The sequence below is a fragment of the Choloepus didactylus genome, chromosome 9, assembly GCF_015220235.1.
Source record: "Choloepus didactylus isolate mChoDid1 chromosome 9, mChoDid1.pri, whole genome shotgun sequence".
In the NCBI taxonomy this organism is placed as follows: Eukaryota; Metazoa; Chordata; class Mammalia; order Pilosa; family Megalonychidae; genus Choloepus; species Choloepus didactylus.
Window position 1 is genome coordinate 134,355,958 of NC_051315.1, and position 12,646 is coordinate 134,368,603.

At 66.4% G+C, this 12,646-nt stretch overlaps 1 protein-coding gene across 1 annotated transcript; it reads left to right on the forward strand.

Annotated features, from left to right (window-relative positions):
• The first annotated feature begins 1,786 nt into the window (after positions 1–1,786).
• Positions 1,787–10,886, forward strand: AGXT (alanine--glyoxylate and serine--pyruvate aminotransferase). The gene is made up of 11 exons (XM_037850410.1): positions 1,787–2,113; positions 2,191–2,383; positions 3,662–3,726; positions 4,267–4,367; positions 5,332–5,402; positions 6,421–6,505; positions 7,426–7,521; positions 8,157–8,226; positions 9,635–9,730; positions 10,018–10,146; positions 10,638–10,886. The coding sequence occupies exons 1-11, from the start codon at positions 1,883–1,885 to the stop codon at positions 10,743–10,745; spliced, it is 1,245 nt and encodes a 414-aa protein (XP_037706338.1). The 5' UTR covers positions 1,787–1,882; the 3' UTR covers positions 10,746–10,886.
• The last annotated feature ends 1,760 nt before the right edge of the window (positions 10,887–12,646 follow it).

Below are 12,646 nucleotides of genomic sequence, written 5' to 3' on the forward strand. Positions count from 1 at the left end.
ATCCTGGACCAAGTTTCTGGTGAAAGGGCAGTATTTTAAGTCCAAACATCAATTAAAAACACCCTGTGTTTGAAATTATGAAAGCCGCACAAAGGTATCTCTTTACTTCTTGCTAAATTTGGCCAAGCTGGTGTCCCAGCTCCATGTGTGGGGACAGAGTCTGTGAGAGACCCGGGGGACTTCGGACATGGCCAGGCTAGAGACTCCACCCACGGGGAGGTGTGGGGGTCGGGGAAAGTGTGGGGTCCACGAGAGGCCTGGGGCCTGGGGGCCTGGGGTGCGGGAGGCACCGAGAGGAGCTCGCTGGCCGGCCCCACGGCCTCTGACAGGGGCAGTGCTGGGCCTGCACCCTCGGGCCGGCTCCCGGCCTTTCCCCAGCTCCGTCTCCTGCTCCCCCACAAATGCGGAGGCCCTGGGCCCCTGGACAAAGGCCCTTCACCCGGGGGAAAGCAGCTTGGACCCCCCCTGGGGCGGCGGGTCGTTTAACAGATGATGTCAGGGAACATTGGCCTTCGGGTGCCTCCCACCTCCCCCAAGACAAACATCCGGGAACATGTCTCCGCCGGGGCCCACTCTCACGCGGGCTGCACGGCACCCTCCCCTGCAGACGCCCAGTCCTGCCTCTTAGAGCCCCCGATGGCCTGGACCCCACCCCCCCCCACACCTCTAGGGAGCAGTTCCTGCGCCCCCAGCAGAGGCTGCAGGTTTCAGCCAACCCCTTCCCTTCCCTGGGCCCAGTGGGGCTGCCTGTGGACACTTGATTTTAAAAAGTCAGACATTAAACCCCAAAAAAGATGTTCTGCTGCAGCTGGCTGGGCAGGGGCAGCCCTGCTGGATCCATGACTCTGCGTTGAGAACCAAGACATGTGTGCGGGGCCCGTGGGCAGCTGGGCCTGAGGCCGCCCACGATGGGGAGACGGAGTGGTCCAGGCCAGTCGGGCGCTCGCCCGAACCCCCAGGGCTGCCAGACCACGCCCCTCGCAGGTCCCCGGCAGGGGGTGGGCAAGCCAGCCCAGCGCCACGGCCCCTGGTCACCCAGTAATGAGAAGCTGCCCCTTGGCATCACAGCCGGAGCTGCCTGGCCCACCTGCCCGGAGGCCCTCGTCTCTGAGAGGTCGGTTAAGTGTCCTGCTGTCGTCAGTGAACCTGCGGCCCCGTCGGCCTCCAGGATGAAGAAACACCCTCAGGTGCGGAGGCCCCGGTTATGTCACCCAGGACAGGGGAGCCACACCTGCCGGCTCAGGAGCACTGCAGGCCCCGCTGCACCCACCCCTGCCACGGGCCACCCTGAGCGCACAGGGCTGCATGACGCAGGTCCCGCCGGGGCGGGGTGAGCGGACGAGGGAGGGCACGTGGCACGCGGCACGCAGAGGGGCCGTCGGGCACGGCGGGGTGGGGGAAGTACTTATTTCCAAATTTCCCTCAGCGAGGGAGTGCGTGTGCGTGCGGGTGCGTGCGGGTGCGTGCACGCCGTGCTCTGTGTCTCCTAAGAGGACCCTTTCCTCCGGGTCAGCCGGGGTCAGCTAATCACGGGCTGAGGCCCAGTGGCCTGTTTTCGGAAATAAGTCATATCATAGCACTGCGGCAGGGTTGAGGAGCTGCAGCACAAACTTTATGTCCTGCCAAGCCAAAAATATTTGCTCTTGGGCCTTCAAGAGCAACGTTGCTTGTCCTCTGAGCTAAGCAGGACTGGGTGGGGGTAGGGTGCAGGGGAGGGGCTGGGGGCGGCTCTGTTCCTCATTGACAGGGTCTGGACGCCTCCTCCTCCAGCCAAAGGTTCAACACCCCAGCTGTCAGGCCAGGCACTGATAACGGGGTCAGTGACCACGGCCACCAACCTGCACCCCTGGGGACGGCCACCAGGTGCAAGGCCGTCTGGGAGATGCTCCAGGCTCTGGGCACGGGCAGTCTGGCCCTGGGGCCCAGACTGGCAGGCTGGGCACGGACCATGGCCTCCCACCAGCTCCTGGTGCCCCCGCCGGAGGCCCTGCGGAGGCCGTTCACGGTCCCCAGCCACCTGCTGCTCGGGCCCGGCCCCTCCAACCTGGCCCCGCGGGTCATGGCGGCCGGGGGGCTGCAGATGATCAGCCACATGCACAAGGAGATGTTCCAGGTAGGTGCAGCGGGCCGCCACGGGGGGGGTGCAGGTGGCCTCCCCCCATCCTGACCGGCACACGCCTGCCCCCCCAGATCATGGACGAGATCAAGCAGGGCATCCAGTACGTGTTCCAGACCAAGAACCCGCTCACGCTGGCCGTCAGCGGCTCGGGGCACTGCGCCCTGGAGGCAGCCCTCTTCAACGTCCTGGAGCCCGGCGACTCCTTCCTGGTCGGGGTGAACGGCATCTGGGGACAGAGGGCTGCTGAGATCGGGGAGCGCGTAGGTAAGGGCCAGAGAGGGAGGATGGGGTGCGACCCTTGGCTCCATCCTTTCCCGGGGACCCTGGGGACCCCTCCATGGTGCCTAGCCCCAGCCCTTGTCCCCGCTCACTCCCAAGTGTGACGTTTCCTGCCTCAATCTCCCCACCAGCCTGCCGCCTCCTCCAGGCAGGCAGCAGGGTGATTGCCAGGCTGGGGCCCCAACCTGCTGGCAGCTCAGGAGGAGCTTGAATGCTTGTGGGCCCAGCTGCCCCGACCCCTGGTCTCCCAGAGTTTGGGGATGGGTGTTTCTGGGGCACAAGGGGGTGCTCTGCAGGGAGGCCTCTGGTCTCAGAACGAACCCCGAGAGCCCCAGCAGCTCCCCAGGGTGCCCAGGCTCCGGCTCTGCTCTGTTGGGGTGGGCTTTCAGAGACAGGACCCCCACCCCCAAATCTCAGAAATAGCCCCTTTCCGGAAGCTCTGTGGGATCCACATAACCCTGTGATCAGAGTGAAATCCTTTAGAGAGAGAAAATCCAGAAGCAGCATGTCCACTGGGTTTAATGATTGATCGCGGCGTTTGGTTTGGAAACTGTCCGCGCTCCCAGGGCCCTTCCCTGCCTGGCTGGTGCCCCACAAGGCCACTTTCGTCCTGGTTAATGGACAACCCCTGACGGCCCCCACAGGCAGCCCGACCCCCTCGCCGGGCCCCTTCAGGCCACATGCCCACGCCCTGCAAGGGAAGCCGGAGTCGGGCAGAGACCCCAGCAGGGGTGGCAGGGCACCCGGTGACCTGGGTGGGCTCACTCTTCCCCACCCCTGGACCCTGTCCTGAGGCTGGGTGTCCCTGCCTCTCCTCTCCTCCTGTGACTCTGGAGGTCGGCCGTGCAGAGCTGCAGTCAGAGGGGGGTAGGCCCAGCCCGCCCTCCCGGAGCCCCCAGCCTGAAGGCGGCCAGGCCTGTACCGCCCTCATTCATTCACCACTCGGTCAGTCAGTCATTCATCCAACATCCGTGGCCCGGAGCCAGGTGCGGGGACTGCAGGGACATCCGAGGCTGGTCAGGCCCCCTTGGGAGCTGCCCCTCCTGGGACACACTGTCAAGTGCAGGGAAGGGGGGGGCTGGGGAGCGACCTGTAGCTGAGCCTCACGTCCTACAGCCCAGAGGCCGGAGGTGCCTTCTCAGCGCGGACAAGCAGCTTCCCGCTAAGCCCCTCCTCGCCGCCCTCTTCTGGGCAGCCTGGGGCTGCGGTGGGGGGTCCTGGGCCCACTAACCTCCCACCCACTGCCCACCCTGCCCTGCCCAGGAGCCCATGTGCACCAGATGGTCAAGGACCCCGGGGGCCACTATACACTGCAGGAAGTGGAGAAGGTACGGGGGGCTAGGGAGCCTGCCCAGGGCGGGGGGCTCAGGACCAGATTGGGGAACCTGCCCAGGGCGGGGGGCTCAGGACGGGACTGGGGAGCCTGTCCAGGGCGGGGGAATCAGGATGGGACTGGGGGGCCTGCCCTGGCCTCAGAGCTGGCGATGGCTGCAGAAGAGCACCTGACACCTGCGAGCAGGTGAAACTGAGTCAGGATCCCAGTCCTGTGGGCAGGGCCAGGGCAGGGCCAGGGGTAGGGGCAGGGAGCAGGCTCGACCCTGACCCTCAGGTGCTGGTCCTGTCCAGCAAGGTGGTCCCCATCCAGCCCCAGTGATGTGGGCACAGCTGGTCTCTCCCAGAGGCTCAGGCCTCTGTCCCCCCAACAGGGCAAACGCCCCCTCTGAGGGCTCAGAGACCCACATGGACGCTGGGGTGGGGGATGAGGCTGCCAGGCCCCTGCCTGGATCCTCCCCTGCCCCCGGGGAAAGCCCTCCTGGGACAGGCCAGCCCATCGCTCTGCCCACAGCCGCCCTCTGCCCCCCGCCCAGGGCCTGGCCCAGCACAAGCCGGTGCTGCTGTTCCTGACCCAGGGCGAGTCGTCCACCGGCGTCCTGCAGCCCCTCGATGGCTACGGGGAGCTCTGCCACCGGTGAGCACCCCCAGGCCTGGAGCGGCACACGTCCTGCCCCACACCCCTCCCATGTGGGTGTGGGTGTAGGGCACCCTGGGGATCCCCCTTGCTGGGGCTGAGGCTGGGTGGACCCCCACTGACCCCACTGTCCTCCTGGGTCAAGGGAGAGCTCGGCCCAGACCCCGCCGCCCACACCCTGCCCTCCTCCGCCCCCACCCCTGCCCGGGGCACATGGGGCCAGGCCTCGATGGAACTCGGTGGGGTCCCTGGGGAAAACGGGACCAGGACTCCTGTGGCCAAAGGACAAGAGACTGTGCCCCAGGGGGCCGCCCTGGCAAGGCCACCACCCACCACAGGGGACAGGTCCCCCGGGGCCAGCAGAGTGGGCAGTGCAGGTCCAGTCTTGGGCAGGATCCACGACTCCCACCAAAGCGTCCCCATCCTGCCTGGGGAGAGAGGACGAGGAGTGGGGCACGTTTTTGTCACTGCTGCTCAGCATCTCCAGGCTCCATCCTCTCCGGGCTCTGGGCTGGGCAGCTGCTGGCAGAGGGAGGCGTGGGTTTGGCACCACCCTAACCCCACACAAGTCCTTGGGCCAGGGTGCTCAGAGGCCCCAGCCCACCCGAGGACCCGGTGGACAGTGGCCATTGCCCAGTGCGGCCTGAGTGCACATCTGTGTGCGGGTCCCTGCGGCCAGGGCCAGCCAGTGTCGTGACCACCCCTGGCCGCTGCCCCGACATCCACCCAGCCCCATGGCCTGCTCAGGCTCTGACACTGGCTGGGAAGAGAAAGAGCTGATGGTCCCAGGGACCCTGACCGAGTTCAGGAGGGGCCACGGGGGGTGGGGGTGGGGGTGGACGCTGCCCCTGCTTCCCCACCTGCCTTTTAAAGGCTCTCAAGGCCCCTCCAGACACACAGGCAAGGCCGGGAAGTCTGAACCCTTGAGGCCTCCCCGCTTCACTTGGCCGCTCTCCCACCCCAGGTACAAGTGTCTGCTCCTGGTGGACTCTGTGGCGTCACTGGGGGGGGTCCCCATCTACATGGACCAGCAAGGTAAGGGCCCCGGTGCCCAGCCAGGCCGCCGCTCGCCTGCTCGGCCCGGGGGGCTCAGAAAGGCCCCTGCTGGAAAGGTTTTCTCCCGCTGCACCTGAAGGCCCCCTGACACCACGCCTTTGGGTGAGGCTCTGTCTCCTGAAGGCTGGGGAAAGCACCAGCTCCTCGCGGGGGCAGGTCGGGCTCCACTAACCAGTGGACAGCCCACCGCTGGGCTGTCAGACCCCGGCCGGGGGCTCGGCTGGGCGCCCGGAGCCTGGCGGGCAGGTGCAGGGAGAAGCCACTCCAGGGCTGCGCCGGAGAGGCTCTCAGGCCCCTGCAGGACGGGGTGGGAAAGAAAGTGCCGGAGAGCCCTCTCGACCAGGGGGCAGGCTCGGGTCCCAGTTGGGCCACTGGCCACACAGAGCCTCAGTTTCCCCAGATGCCCACACCCCACCAGGTGGCTGCACAGCAGGGAGTGCTCGGGCACAGCGGCCTTGCAGGGAACTGCAGCCAGGCCGGCCCCGGGGGTCTCCCCCCTGGGGAAGCCCACCCCGCCTCGCTCCTCCCGGCTTGCTCCCCCTTCTGCAGAACCCGTCCCAATGAGGGGGCTCTGAGGCAGAGAGGGGAGAGGGTTCTGGGCTGACCCTAAAGCTCCTATCAAAGGAAGGGCCTGGGGAGGGGTCCCAGGGGGCAAGGTGCTGGGGGTGGGGGTGTGGCCCTGGGATGCACGGGCTGCCCCTGCCCAGGCTGGGCTGCTCTTCCTGATGGAGGGAGGAGCTGGGCAGAGGGAGGAGCTGGGCGGAGGGAGGAGCTGGGAGGAGGGAGGAGCTGGGTGGGGGCAGAAGCTGGCCTGAGGGGCTCGGGGCTCGAGGTCACAGGCCAGGATGCAGCAGAACGGAGGTTCCAACCTGGGACTCGCTGCCCTTCCCTTCCCAGCCCCCACTGCCAGCTGAGAAGGGGCCTGGGGCTGCCCCTGCTGGGAGGGCCCCCGCCTGGCTGCCCGCTGAGCGTGGCCCCCCAACCCACAAACCCACAGGCATCGACGTCCTCTACTCGGGCTCCCAGAAGGTCCTGAACGCCCCTCCGGGCACCTCACTCATCTCCTTCAGCGACAAGGCCAGGTGAGTGCTGCGGACCCTCGCCCGGCCCCGTGGGGAACGGGCCCCTTTGCCCACCCTCGGCAGGCCGGTGAAGGCAGCAGCCTCCTGCAAAGGGCCCAGTTTCACGGGGTGCAGCAAGGGCCACGCCTGGGGGCCTCCCCGGGCCTGGGCTTTGTGGGTGCAGGGAAGGCTGGGCCTTCTGGAAGTTCCCCGACTTGAAGCCAACGGCGGCCCATCAAGGACCAGGGTACCAGGCCCCACCCCCCTCCACCCCGGCTCTGCCTCCAGGAACCGACCCGGGAGCCGCTCCTCGGGTGGGCCAGGCCACCTCTGCCCTCTGCGCCCAGGGCCACCCACTGCCCCCAGTGTCCAGTGCTGAGCCGGGCTGGGAGGGCGGACACAGCTTTGGGTGAAATCGGGGATTTGGAGCCGGGCCGGGGTGCTGAGAGGCTCTGGGGCCTCAGGGGAGTTGCAGGGGCCCCGGGTCTGGCCCGGAGCTCGGGCGGCCTGGGCTGCACCCGCCGGGGTGGCGTCTGGAGGACAGATGCACTTGCAGCCGCAACACCGGCTGGTACCGCCTGGGACGTGAGCACAGAGGACTCCGACTGAGCCCCGGGTCCCCAGGAGTGGGACGGGAGCAGGACCGGGCAGGGGAGACAGCTGGCTGCGCATTCACCCCCAGCAAGGGCCCCCGAGCACACCCCAAGGTGCCACAGCCCCCGGGAGCAGCGAGGCCACAGCCCCAGACCCTGAGCCTCAGTTTCCCTGTCATTTTATGGGTTGGTCTCTCTCTGGCTGGTAGCTCCCGGGGGAAGGGAAGAGGCCACAGGGCTGGGGGCTTCAGCCCCAGGTGACAGGCTGTAGAACCACAGCTCTCCTGGGGGCCCCTCTGCCCTCCCTTCGGGAAGCGGGAGGCTGGACGAGAGCCTCTTCCCTCGCAGGGATAAGGTCTATTCTCGGAAGACGAAGCCCGTGTCCTTCTACCTGGACCTCAAGTTCCTGGCCAGCTTGTGGGGCTGTGACGACAAACCCAGGATGTGAGAGTGGGAGGGGACGGGGATGGGGCGGGGGCACCTCTCACTGCCCCCCAGGCTTTCACCAGCTCCGTGCACTGGGCCCCGAGCCCCCCACCTGGAGCCAGGCCTCGGTGCCCCACCCCGGCTCACCTGTTCCTCACCTGGCAGGTGCCCCACCCACCTTTCCCCAGGCCCCGCCCTTCTGAGAGGTGCCGGCTCACCTCAGGCACTCTGGGCCTGGCCACGCCCGCCTCTCCTGGGCCTCAGTTTACCCATTTCGCACTAGAGGAGGGTGAGCCGGGGGCTCTCAGATCCCACTGGGCACGATGTTCTGAAATCCCGTCTCTGAGACGGCCCCTCACGCTACACTCAGGACAGAAGCTGGGGTTGTGCCTCAGCCCAGTGGGCAAGCGTGGCTCCCCGGGACCCCTGGGGTGAGAGGGGCAGCCTCGGGGTGGCGGGAGCCTGTCCCGCACTGCGTGTCCGGCCGTGCCTGTGCCCCGAGGCTCGCTGTCTGTGATGTAGCCGCCTTCACGACACCATGAGTACATGATCCCGAATGTGCTGGGCGTCCCCCATGGGGGAGAGACCGCTGTCAGCCACCCAGGCGACCCCTCCCCATGAGAGCCGGACAGACCGAGCCCCCCGTCCCTCAGGTACCACCACACCACCCCCGTCATCGGCCTGTACAGCCTGCGGGAGAGCCTGGCCATCCTCGCAGAGCAGGTGCGTGCTCGGGCCGCCGGCCAGGGGTGGGACGGCTACTCCCCCTGGCTGGACACGTCCTCCCCAACAAGTGCCTGTGGATGGGGGACAGGAGGCGTGGGCAGGGCACAGGGCCACCCAGCTCCCGCCCTCACTCCCGCACTCAGGCTACACAAAGGGGCGAGGGCAGGTACGGACTGCCCGGCTGAGGGTGACGGCCCCGTGGTCCCTGAAACGCTCAGGCCGCCCTCCCTCCCCCACCACCCCCGCTGGCCCTCCCTCCTTGCGAGCGTCTGCTGGGCCTCGCCCCGCAGTGGACGGTGTGCTGGGCCCGGGGTGCCAGCGGGAGGGATGGACGCTGCTCTCCCGGGACAGGGTTGCTCGGCCAGCAGGACTAGAGCAGGCCTTCGGCAGCCCAAGGGGCTGGTACTGGGACCCCGGATGGTGGATGAGTCCCCAAGGGCCCTTTAAAACCCACCCACCCCTGCTCAGCCAGCAGCACTAAAGAGCCTCTCTTCAGTTTTAATTTTCCCATTTCCAAGACGCCCCCGTGAGCTTTCTCCAAGGCCCCTCTAAGTTGCTGGAAGCGGCAAAGCTGGTCCTGGCCCTCAGGGGCCCCAGGAAATAAAGCAAAAAACATGAAAACAATCCGTGAGGACGCATGTGACACGCGCAGCGCTGTGTGTGTGTGGGAGGGGGTAGGCCAGGGGCAGGCTGCGGGTACCGGGGCGGCCTGTGGGGGGCTTGCTGTGAGGTCCCGAGCGGGAGGGGGCGCCGGCCAGGGGGCCCAGGAGGGGCAGTGGTGTCCTGCCCCAGGGTGGAGAGTGGCCGCGGCCAGGGCTGCCGAGAGGGCCCTGCAGGTGAAGACAAAACCTGCAGCCCAGAGGTCGCTGGTGCCCTTGGCGAGCCGGGGTGCGGTGGTTTGGGGGCTGAAGCACAGAGCGGGCTGAGGAGGAGGGAAGGGGCTTGGAGACCGCGGGGGCCTCCGCTCAAGCTCTGCTGCAAAGGGACGCAAAGGAATGGGAGACGGGGAGGAGGGGCCCGAGGGCTCCCCGGGGGGGCTCGTGTGCTCTCAGGGGGCCCGTGCCAGGCAGGGGGCCATGTCAGGGTGTGGGGGCGGGGGGCTCGGGGTGCGAGCAGGGCGGGAGCTGGGAGGGGGCTGGGGGGAGGTGGAGGGATGGAGGATGGAGCCCCTGCAGGTGCAGGGATGGGGGCAGGTGTCGCCCCTCCTCCGCTGCCCCGGGGGCCGTATGCCAGGGCTGCCTCATGGCACGGTCGCCCGGGCGAGGTGGGTGGGGGCCGGCCAGGGGCTGTGACCTGGCGGCCAGCAGAAGGGCCTGAGAGGGTTGGGGGTCTAAAGTCATGGTGAGGGTGCCCCCCAGCCATGCTCAGTCCCCGGCCCGGCCCTCACGGTGCCCTCTCCCCGCAGGGCCTGGAGAGCAGCTGGCGGCAGCACCGGGAGGCCGCGGTCTACCTGCACGGGCGCCTGCAGGGGCTGGGCCTGCAGCTCTTCGTGAAGGACCCGGTGAGGGGCCTGGGGTGGGGGGCAGGGGGGGCAGAGGGCTCCCAACTCCAGCTGTGAAGCAGGCACACACCCAGTGGGGTCTCCACCTGCTCAGGACACATCTTGGGGTGACCCTGCAGGTGAGAAGGCGGCCAGCAGCTGGGGGCACAGCTCTCGCAGGCTCTGTCCTCTCCCTGCTCCCCCCACCCAGTTCCGAGGCCGGGCAGGTGGGTGGGGGCACTGGGTGGGTGCTGGGTGGGTGCCGTGCAGGTGCTTGCCCTGCACTGAGCTGGCCCCCCGCCCGGCAGGCCCTCCGGCTGCCCACGATCACCTCCGTGGCTGTGCCCGCGGGCTACGAGTGGAGAGACCTCGTCAACTACGTCATGGACCACTTCGGCATCGAGATCACGGGCGGCCTGGGGCCCTCACTGGGGAAGGTGAGGGGACAGCAGCTCCCGGCTCTGAGGGCCCAGGGGCAGGGGTCCTGGCCCCTCCCAGGGGGACGGCTCCACTGCTCACACCCCGTGGCACCCCTGCTTTGCACCAGGCCCAGGGGGTCCCAGGACAGCCGCATCAGGCAGGAACCACCTGGCCCAGACTCTGTGTGGAATGAAGGGGGTTTCGGGGGGAAGTGTCCCCTCCTGCCCCAACCCCCTCCACTCCAGCTTGGCAGGGTCATGGGGTGCACCTCTCCACTCCCCCTCGGAATGCCTGTCCTTCCCTCAGAGGGGACGTCCCGGGTCCGACTCCCCACTGAGGGGCGATGCTCACTGGACACCCTCAGCCGCTGTCCACAGTGGCCTCCCCAGCTTGCCCCTGGACACCAGGCGGGTCCTGTGCTGGGAGAGCCCACCCCTGGCTCGAACCAGCCCTCGGGCAGGGCCAGGTGGTGACACCTGCGCCCCTACCTGTGCCAACCTGCTGCCAGGTGCTGCGCATCGGCCTGCTGGGCCGCAATGCCACGCGGGAGAACGTGGACCGGCTGACCGAGGCACTGCAGGAGGCCCTGCGGCACTGCCCCCGGGGCAAGCTGTGACCCGCCCACCCTGCCCTCACCCGCCGGGGGGCTTGAGGGGTGCCCAGGTGCACACAGACACCGCCAAGCCGGGGAACCCCGGGACAGCAAGGCTGCGGCCACCCCAGGACCCGGCGCCCCTCCTTCCTTGGAGGGGACCCCGGAAACAGGCTCCTGGGCCCAGTACCCACACCATCTTCCCAGTGCACTGGGCCCCCCTGCTGGTCACTGGCCTTCCTGGGGACCTTCAATAAAGAGCTGCCTGGGAGGGTCCTCTCTGCTCGCTGTGTGGGGGCTGTGAGGGTCTCGTGGGAAGGCACCCCTCTGCTCCCTGCACTTCCTGTCAGGCATCAGGACATGTGGGGGCTGGGGGGCAGTCACACCGCATCCTCCCCCGGGACGGAGGACAGGGCTGTGGGTGGGTCAGCAGGGCTAGGGGCCCCGACCCTCGGGGCTCATGCAGGGCACAGCTCACATGGGGGCCGCTCAGCCGCTCGCCGCAGGCCTGGAGGTCAGGACGGGCCCCTGCCCAGCCCCAGCCCAGCTCCTGCCCTGTCCCACGGGCTCCTGACCCTTGACCACCGTCCCTGGCTGGGGTTTCTCCCACCCAGGAAGGCCCAGGCAGAGCGGTCCCTGATCCACTCGGGCCAGAATGGGCGTCAGGCAGTGACAGCCCCGCTGCGCTCCCCGGTTCCCGCTTGTCCAGAGATCCCCCAGCAGGAGGCCCCTTGTAACGTGGCCCCCGTCCCATTGCAGCCTGCGCCCTCGTGTCACCACTGGCCTGTCCCAGTAGGGGACAGCAGGGGAGACGGGCTGGTGCAACGGCGCAGGCTTCCCGTCCCAGCCGCCATCAGCGCAGAATCCAGGGGTCCAGTGGGCTTCCAGAGGGGGATGGAGAGTGGGGACCAGGAAACACAGCGCCGTGCAGGCCGTGATCCAGACCTCATTCTCACCCACGGGAGGCCCCCAGGGCCCCTGCACCCCGACGCCTGTCTCCATGGCCAGGCCTGTTCGGATCCCACATCGGTGGCATCACGGAGAAACGGAGGCTCCCGCTGGCGGCGGCTCCTTCGGCTGCTGCTCGGGGCCGGGCCTCCAGGCTCTGCCGTCCGCAGGCTGTTCCAACCAAGGCCGCAGGAATGGGCTTGGACGAGGCTCTGTGGGCACGCGGGCAGGTGTCGTCACGTCTCCTGGGTAAATGCCCAGGCCTGGGATTGTGGGGTCAGAGTCAGGTGTAGTTTAACTCTACAAGGCACTGCTGGGGGTCCCCAAAGGCTGGGAGCATTCAGCATTCCTCAGCAGTGAAGGCGGGCTCCTGTGTTTTCTTTTTTTTTTTTTTTTTTAATTTTTATTATAATAACCTTTCTAGTGGGCATGCTATCAAGGTTATACACCCTCAAAAAACGATTTGGGCAGTATTTTCTCCTCCTCTATTTCCTGATAAAGTTTGTATTTTTTCCCTTAGTATTTGGTAGGAATCACCAGTGAAGTCTTCTGGAACTGGAGCTTTCTTTTCCGAAGGATTTTTTTTTAATTATGAATTCAAATTATTTAACAGACACAAGGTTCTTTACATCTGTATCTTTCTTCCTGAGTCAGCTTTGTTGCTGTGTGTTGTCCAAGGAATCAGCATTTCTCCCACGTTGTTGAATTTGTTGGCATAAAGTTTTTCATAGCAGCCCCTTTTATCCTTCAATATCTAGGGATCTCTGTGATGTCCCCTTCTTCCTCCTGACATTGGTCATTTGTATCCTTTCTCTTTCTTCCTTGATCAGTCTAACTGGAGGGTTATCAATTTTATTAATCTTTTCAAAAAATAAGTTTGCCTTCATTGTTTTGCTCTATTATTTGTTTTCTATTTAATTGATTTTCACTTCTTTTGGTTTTACTTTTCCTTTATTTTACTTCCTTTGCTTTTACTC

Excerpts from the sequence above, each read along its gene's own strand:
- AGXT (XM_037850410.1), top strand. The coding sequence starts at position 1,883 with ATGCTCCAGGCTCTGGGCACGGGCAGTCTGGCCCTGGGGCCCAGACTG. Across the intron at positions 4,368-5,331 it reads TACGGGGAGCTCTGCCACCG|GTACAAGTGTCTGCTCCTGG; the intron begins GTGAGCACCCCC and ends CTCCCACCCCAG. Across the intron at positions 8,227-9,634 it reads TGGCCATCCTCGCAGAGCAG|GGCCTGGAGAGCAGCTGGCG; the intron begins GTGCGTGCTCGG and ends CTCTCCCCGCAG.